Raw genomic sequence first — 8,478 nt, 5'->3', positions numbered from 1 at the left:
TTGGGGGTGACATTCGGCATTCAGCCGAACTGAAAAGGTGGAGAAGGATGGGGCGGTGGTGGGGGGTTGTGGGCGGGTCAATGATTGCTTGGGGACAAGGTAAAAAGTGTCACCAAGGACTATTAATAGCTGCAGAGTTCTGTCTTTTCTCCTCCTGCGTGCTTCTCTTTTTGTGGCATTAACCTCTGTTCAAGGGCAGGCGGTGTTGCAGTCTGTAGTCAGAGATGGAGAATCCTCTTTACAAGGCTGGTCCAGAGATTACCGAGTAAACACCTCCACTCCCTCCCTCCTTCCTTCCCTCCCTTCGTCTTTCTGTGACCCGGTGCTGACCAGGCCACACACAGATACTGACTAATGGCCGGGCTTGAGCCTCATTCTGGCTCTATCTGCCGTTGTTGACTAAGACATATGAGTGCACTCAGGAGAGCTCACTCAATCATGGCTAATGAGGTCAAAAGGCCATCAAATATTTACAAGAGCGTCCTCTGCAGTTTACAGTGTGGAGGGGCGGCCGTTTTAACACAGCTACTACAGCCCTCCATTATGTGATTCAGATGTGATACATGGTTATTTGTTAAATACATTAGTAAAAAGTGATGCTATTTTTATATTCAGTTGTGAAAAAAAGGTGAATAAAAATGGATGCAGTGACTGTGCAGAAGCTGAAAAAGCCCATGTAAATAAGAAACCAATAGGAGTATCAGTGATGAGACTGAATAAATAGCTGGAGGGGCTTTGAAGCCTTGAGAGCTGATGGTGAGAGAGTGAGAGGAGGCTTTTTGATGGCAGCATTGAATAGGTCTGTGAAATGGAGCTGTGATGATGCCAGTGCTGCTGTACCGCATGCTCGAAAACCACCAACGCACAATGTTGAGGGCAGTATTGAAATAGGATGAATGGATTGACAGCACAAAAGGACTATTCCCTTCCTTTTTCTGGCGAACTACAGTGTAGGTCGAAGCTGTCCTGGAGCACTGAAGATAAGAAATTATTTATTTACACCGGGCTTGGTCAGGTGTTGGCTCATTTAAGCAGTGCACATAGTTTGGGAGATGTATTACAGTAGGTGTCCTGTGATGTTTTATGTATATTGTTTGGTGTATTTAAAATATAAAATCAATATATTTATAATTTAATGGTAATAGTTTTATTTATTTATTTGTATTACATGCATGTTTCTGTGGATTTTGATCCAGGCAGTAACTCAGTGGTTCCCAACCTTTTTCTGGCTTTTTTAACATCACACATTTATAGCAACCCCAGAGACTTTTTTTAAGATTATGTGTGTTTTATGATATGATAATGAATAATAATTAGTTGACAAAACATTTTTAAAGTATTTGTTGTTATTACTAAACATTTCAGGCGAGCCCTAATGAATTCTAGATGACCCCGCCTGTGGTTGCGACCCCTAGGTTGAACACACGGGGTTAACTAATTTAAGAAATGATCAGTGTGCTCTAGTTAGTAACAAACACAACGTACAAAAAATAATACCAAAAAACCCCCACATTTGTATTAACCAGATGACTTAGTGAGACCAACAGTTGAAATATTTTGGTGCCGCCGACCGCTGTTAGCCCCGGGGTCGATGCTACTTCACCTCAGGTCTGCTCGGGTTTTCACTGCTGCGGGCCAAGTGGGCTGCACACACACACACACACACACTAACACAAACTGACTTACATATAGTGGAACCCACCAGCTGACAGCGCCTGTGGCTCTCACTTCCAGACAAATTCCTCATTGATGCTCTCTGTGAGGCATCAGCAAAGCTGTCCCAGCCCTGTTCCATCTAAGATTCATGCGGTGCTTTACAGGGAAAGGGCAGCCAAAGAGCATCTCCCAGAGGTTCTTCTTTCCATATAATGCGGTGCCACACCTCTGCAGTGCATGAGTCCTTCATAGGCTCCTCTAACACCTCTGGAATGTTCCCCAGCACACTGCCACACACTCTCTTAATTTTTAAAGACTTTATAGCCTTAAAAAAAACATTAGGCATTTGCTTTCGCTTTGACATGCACACAATACCAGAGGAACTGCAGGTCATGTGGGGACGCTCGTTGTTTACTGTGTGCTCCTCTCACGGTATAAATAGTCTAATAAACGGCGTCTTCAACGGTACAGTTAAAGAGAATGAGAAAACGGAGATGATAGAGTTGCATTTCTTACTCTGGCTTTTTTCTCACACATTCAGGGACTAGTTTAAATTTGTTTCTCTTTTTCAAATCCATAGACAGTGGAAAAACAGTTGCAAGATGAATGTATAACCAGGCGTGTTGGCGTGATACGGGGAAAGATGGATGTTGGCAGAGAGGGAAAAGGCTTAGAAGCAGTTAGAGATTAAGGATAAAATAGAGGAATGTGGGGCTGCTGAGGGATAGGGACGCCAGGCCAGTGGCAGAGCAGCAGAGGAAGAAAGTGATGTAGTGGTTTTTCAGGACAGGGAGGAAGAAGGAGAGTAGCAATAATGAATGAGGACAATGCAAGTGCATTAGACAGTTAGTGGTGTTTGGAGAGAGAACTGTAGTGAGGAGGTGATAGGTGCCTTCAGCTCGACATACGGTAGATCAGTGTTGTTCAAATGGTGGCTCGAGGACCCGATGTGGCCCAAGCATGACCTCAGAATGGCCTAGTGCGTGGTAATTTAGGAACACGCGATGTGAAACTGAGTGAATCCCAAAGGGCAATTACAGTGGAACCTCGAGATACGAGCATAATCTGTTCCAGGACCAAGCTTGTAACTCGAGGTGCTCGTATCTCAAATCATTTTTTCCCATAAAAATTAATCTGTTCCGACCCTCTAAAAAACTCCCTTATTAGTGCTAATAACAATGGAAAAAACAATGGTTTTTAATTGCTACAGAGACATAGAAACAAAAGTTATAGTATATAAGGATTCCTGTGATATAAAATGAAATTTGATTTTAATTATTAGTTCTTACCTGTGAGAGAGATGATACAGTAGTAGCTAATGGCGGCATGTGTGGAGGAGGAGGAGGGAGAGAGGAAGGAAGGAGAGTTGGCCCGTACATAGACACTTCCGTACCGTAACTTACACAAACTTAGAATTAACTTACGTTTTTTTTTTTTTTCAATTTATATTGTTTCTTTAGCGGGCACCATGCTTTATTTCCATGGTCATCATGCGTTTCTTCTTCTCACCACCTTACCCATCCTTACCCTCTCACCCTCTTAGGACTCATCACTATTATGAAGAATAATGCACAAAATAGAGAGACAATCACGTTGATAACGCTACGTACGGAAGCGATGTGTACGGAAGTCGATGAACACGTGAAGTGAACGAGTGAGGCGGCGTAGGCTGCTCCAAGAGCTCGGCCACCTAGCGTCGGCGTCTGTTAGCGTGCTCGTATCTCAAATCTTTAATCGTATCTTGAAAATATTTGCTCGAGGGCTTGCTCGTATCTCGAAATAGTCATATCTCGAGGTTCCACTGTAATCAGAAACTCTTACAGATGACAGACTTTCATTCAAAACTCTCTGTAGCCCAGCTAGTTATTCTCCAAATTAAACCTTCATTTAGCAAATATTAGCCACAATTTGTGTTTAACAGTTCTAAATATTTAATTGCATACTTATCGTTGATGTGCCACCTGGTGGCGGCAGTTTTAGCTGTATCTGTTTCTTTTGATTGCCACTTTGTTCTCAGGTGCAAAAGTATTGTAACAGTAACTTGGCAACTATGTACAAAACCCACTCACCTTCCTGGGCCTTTTAATTTAATTATTTGATTTTGTTATCTCATTTGCCACTCATTACCTTTCCAAACCACACTCTGTAGATTTACTTATTTTTAGTAGAAATGTTTTCACACTGTGGGTCACTGTGTATTGCCATTCCTAATACTCATTTTAAAGTATTTGTTTTCACCCTGTTGATTTTATTGCCACCTGGAAATTTGATGTGTACTGTAATGCGTTTAGTGATGATTAATCCATTAGTGTGTCATTTAGAAAAAATAAGTAAAAAATAAGTCCATTACCAGCTGTGTTTTTTTTAATCTGTTATAAGTAGTCATTTTTTGAACCATTATTCTTTTTTATTGTGTGTCTACACCGATGTAATGTGTCGTCCCCCTGTGTGAAAATGATTTATCTTGTCTTATCATCTAATCTTATAGGGGGCAGAATGAGCTTCATGTTCATCTTTACCTAAACTTAAAACTCCTCAAACTTTTATATTCAGCTTCTTCCTGCCTGCAGACTTCAACCGTTCAACTGAAAAGCTGACACTTTGTGTGTGATTTTGAAACAAAGTCAAAGGATGCACGTGGCTGTGGTGTGAGAAGAATGTCCTTTTCTGTGAGTCAGCACCTGCAGAGCACTTGCATTAACCCAGACAACTTATGAAAGCGGCTCCTTTTAGTCTTTGTCAGCCAGCAGAACTAAGAATGGTAGTCAGCTGAACTTCAAACAGGGCTACAGTGGAAAACAAGATCTGTTTCCCCCTCATCTGTCTTTTGCAACTTTTCCTCTCGCCGCGGCTCACACACACACACACACACACACACACACACACGTGCTCTCATCTGGCCCCTGGAGGAGCCTGTCACTGTGAGTGGCCCTCTGCCACGGAAGGATAAACTACCTGTCATGACGACGCCTTTCTGTGGAATTCATATCAGGCAAAACAGAGGGGGTGCCGGGGTCACAGGGCATCACTCTTAAATTATTCATCCTCCGCCTCCCCCCTCCTTCCGTCTCTCCTCTCTGCCTGTCGCCCACTTTGTTCTGCCAGCTCACAACAAGGGCAACTGTCACGCTCCTTCCCATCGTTGAATTCTTGAGATAGAAAGTAAATAAACATCGCAGTGAAAAACTCCTCCGGAGCAGTTCATGGGGAGGTTCTTCCGTGGGGTGCATTGTGTTTACCTCATGTGGCGGGGTTGTGGTACGACAGTGTATGGCCCCAGTCCTAAGTATCACAGCATGATGAAATTTTTAAAGCATGCTTTCCCTTCCACCCATTGTTTGATTTGTTTTTTTGGGGCGGCTGTACATAATTGATTGTTGCTCTTACTGCTGCCAGCTTGCATATATTTGAAGGATGTCTCCATGTAAAAAGACCCATAGGCAGAACTGTTATTTCAATTCACCTTTTTTTTTTCTTTTTAATTCCAGAAACATCTGCTTGCCCTGGGCTTGACCGATGCCTGGGATCCAAAGGTGGCTGATTTTTCCGGTGTCTCAGCCGGGGGTAAAGGTGTACTTCATCTGGGAAACGTTCTACACTGGGCATCCATGGAGCTGGCAGCACACTCTGGGAAAGAAGAGGCAGATCTTGAGGAGGAGAACATTGAAAAGCCCAGACTGTTCTATGCTGACCACCCGTTCATCATCTTAGTCAAAGACAACGTCACAGGAGCTCTGCTGTTGATGGGAGCCCTGGACCATGTAGAAGGAGAGCCGCTCCATGATGAGCTCTAGTCAGCCTCCAGTTGTTGTCTACCGATTTTTCTACCTCTATAATCTGCTGTCCTGCATGTGTAAGCACAGGTTTCTACACACACACACACACACACACACATAAATGCTGTTATTAGTTGTTCTCTTCCTGCCGTATAAACATATTTTTGTGACATTTAGAATATATAATGACATGATGTTTTTGAGTTGCTTCAGGGAGATGTAGTGCTAATGCTATGTATTAGAGCAGCGGTTCTCAAACTCTGGTACGCGTACCACCAGTGGTATGTTAGTGCTCTCTAGTGGTACGTGGGGAAAATTCATATATATATTCTATATTCTAATGTTGGTCATCATGGTGGTACTCAGAGAGCTCCATGTTTTCTCAGGTGGTACAGAGTCGAAAAAGTTGGAGAACCACTGTGTTAGAGCAACGATAGGTGCAATGACGTTTAAAATATCATATATTCAGCACGTCTCATTGTGCCCATGCCCATGCGTTAAAATAAATTTAAAATTCTAATCTGGTTAATTAGTCTTATGTATAATACATATTGTTGCAAAGACCAGGGGGTATTGCTTTTTATTTTCAAAAAGCAATTTCTCTTTTATTAGGAAATATATGGCTTGACTTTTTTATTGACATGCAGGTTCAAACTTCCTGCATTATACACAATTTAAAACTCAAACATTCCAGTATGTAGGCCTCTTTTGGGTTTTTGTAAAGTCAGGATATAAACGACTGCGTTTTGTCATGAAATACATCCTGACTGACTTACACCGACTGTGACACTTTCCCAGAGCAACACTGACCAAGAGGTCAGCTGTGACGACGCTTGGCTGTTGCAGCAAAAGCACCGACTTTGAGGAACTTGCTTCTGTTTCTGTCTTCGCACTCGTGTTTAAACAGACACATGGACACACACAGCCATGACATAATAACAAACAAGTACACTGACAAACACTAACACGCTGACATCAGCACAGAACTTTCACCACTAATAACTCTCAGTGACACCAGAGCAGGTAAGGGAGTATGTGTGTGTGTGAGAGTGTGTATTTCTGCAAAGACCAACACATTAGTGATGCCCACACAGTTCCCCGCAGCCAAGACGAGAGTCTCCTGAGCTGGAGGTGTAGAATACTGATGGATCAGCCAAGTGCTTATCGATGAGCCAGCTTAATGCTAATGGCTATAATGAGTTACAACGCGTGTCAACAACACAGAGGACGGGGAACCTTTTAATCTCCTAATACCATCAGAGATCAATGTTACCTTCATGTTGTCGGAAATAAACAAGACCGACGCGGTGTGACATTAACGTGACGACTTCAAGTTTTGGTATTTAGATTGGTTCCATCAAAGAGGTATTGATTGTACTTTGTGTACTTGTCTGTGAATGGGTGAATAGAGTGTGTCTTTTTTTTTTTTATTTCATAAAGACATGCATTTCTAAATTTGGATTTAGCTTTTGGTCACTTCGTCCCCCTGCGACATTAATCAATGTCTCCACCTGATCCTGGTACGTACCAATCAATCAAACGCGCTTTTAATATAAAAATAGATAGGCAGCTGTGCAGCTCCATCTTTTCTGACAGCACTTTATTCACTCCTACACCAAACTAAATTAGTTGACATTGAGCACCAAGGGTACGTGGGAGCAGTTTTAAAGCCCAGAATTGTTGCTTTAAAGCATCAATTGTTGCTTGTAGCAGCAACACGTGACCTTTTTCAACAAACTCACTCAAGGTTTGTGGATAATGTGTTATTCTCCTCTTCTTTCTTCTTGAGGACAGAATAAGAAATAAAATATACTTTTTATAATTACATTTATTTGGCAAAAATACCTTCTCTTGTTCCTTTGAAAATATTTTTTTTTATTCGAGTACATTGCAATCATTCGTGCCTCGATGTGGAACAAACCACAGGAAAAAACAGTCGAGCAGTGGATGTGAAAATATAACTGTGTGACATGGCTGAGAGTCTAGACACACAGCTGTTTGTCACACTGGAGCTTTGTTCCCAATTTAGCCCTCTGCACAGGTCTGCTCAGCAACAGTGTGTGTTGTGCGCGTAGCGTGTCGCTGTACCGCTCACGTGTGCACTTATGTGTGACTAAAGCTACCACGATGACCCCTCCTGAGTGGCCCCCCGCGCAGCAGTCTTGTAAAGGGCACTATACCACAGGTCTACCCTATACAGAATAAACCCTGGAGCGCAATTCAGACAAGCAGATCCGAAGCTGTCCGCTGTGAGCACATCAATCTTGCTCATTCTGACATCAGCTCCCTGCTGACTCACCTTCACTTTATATCCAGCGCAAAACTCTGACAAATACATGCATGCCCGCATCCGTTTGCAGGAAAGCAGACAGAATATGACAAGGGGAAAAAATGAGACATGTGGAGCCTCTGGACCAAAAAAGATGAGGATACGTCACTGGGCAACTGGTGTTCCACTGTAGATGTGTGTCTTGGGTTTTGCAAGTTGATAAGGTTGATAAGGGTATAAATTAGAGCACAATCCTGCATGTGCAGCACTGTAGTTTTTAAGTAGTTGCTTCGGTCATTCTTCATCTATTTCGCCTAACAGTTCTACATACTCAACAGTGTAATGTTGCAGCTGTCAAAAAAATGGCCTTAGAAAATGTATTATATATTAATGTTACAGGGTAACAAGTTCCACAAGTTCTCGTTCTTACCCGTCGCTGAAACTGAAACCATTCATCCTCAATGTTGTTTCTATACAATTTCACAGACTCCAGAGGAAGATTCTTCTAATGGTCTGTTGCGCTGCTCCATTACCATTTTGGCTGCATACTTAAATTCTACTGTATGGTTTTGTCTTTGCATTTTAGTTGTGCTCGTCTTGAAGGTGAGAAAGTTTCTGTTGTTTTAAGAAAGTGCAGTAGATGTTGAGGGGTGGGGGGGCATTTTTAGAGATATAAGTTACAGGATCAGCCTAAAAACACTTGTTTAGTAAATACTGAAATTTTGTTTCATCCAACCAGATTCCACTTTCCGGTTTTCCTACATGGTTTCATTCCCA

General features: G+C 42.3%; 1 protein-coding gene across 1 annotated transcript in view; it reads left to right on the top strand.

Moving 5' to 3' along the window:
• serpinh2 (serine (or cysteine) peptidase inhibitor, clade H, member 2) overlaps positions 1-6,756 on the top strand; it is a 145,265-nt gene extending 138,509 nt beyond the window's left edge. Inside the window, exon 9 of the mRNA XM_008327079.3 lies at positions 5,145-6,756. Within this exon, the coding sequence (XP_008325301.1) occupies positions 5,145-5,450 (306 nt within the window). The 3' untranslated portion in view covers positions 5,451-6,756. The remainder of the gene's footprint in view (positions 1-5,144) is intronic.
• Positions 6,757-8,478: the final 1,722 nt, after the last annotated feature.

Source organism: Cynoglossus semilaevis, chromosome 1 (assembly GCF_000523025.1).
Source record: "Cynoglossus semilaevis isolate Cse_v1.0 chromosome 1, Cse_v1.0, whole genome shotgun sequence".
In the NCBI taxonomy this organism is placed as follows: Eukaryota; Metazoa; Chordata; class Actinopteri; order Pleuronectiformes; family Cynoglossidae; genus Cynoglossus; species Cynoglossus semilaevis.
Note: the sequence above shows the minus strand (reverse complement) of the source record. Positions and strands in the feature narration are given on the sequence as shown.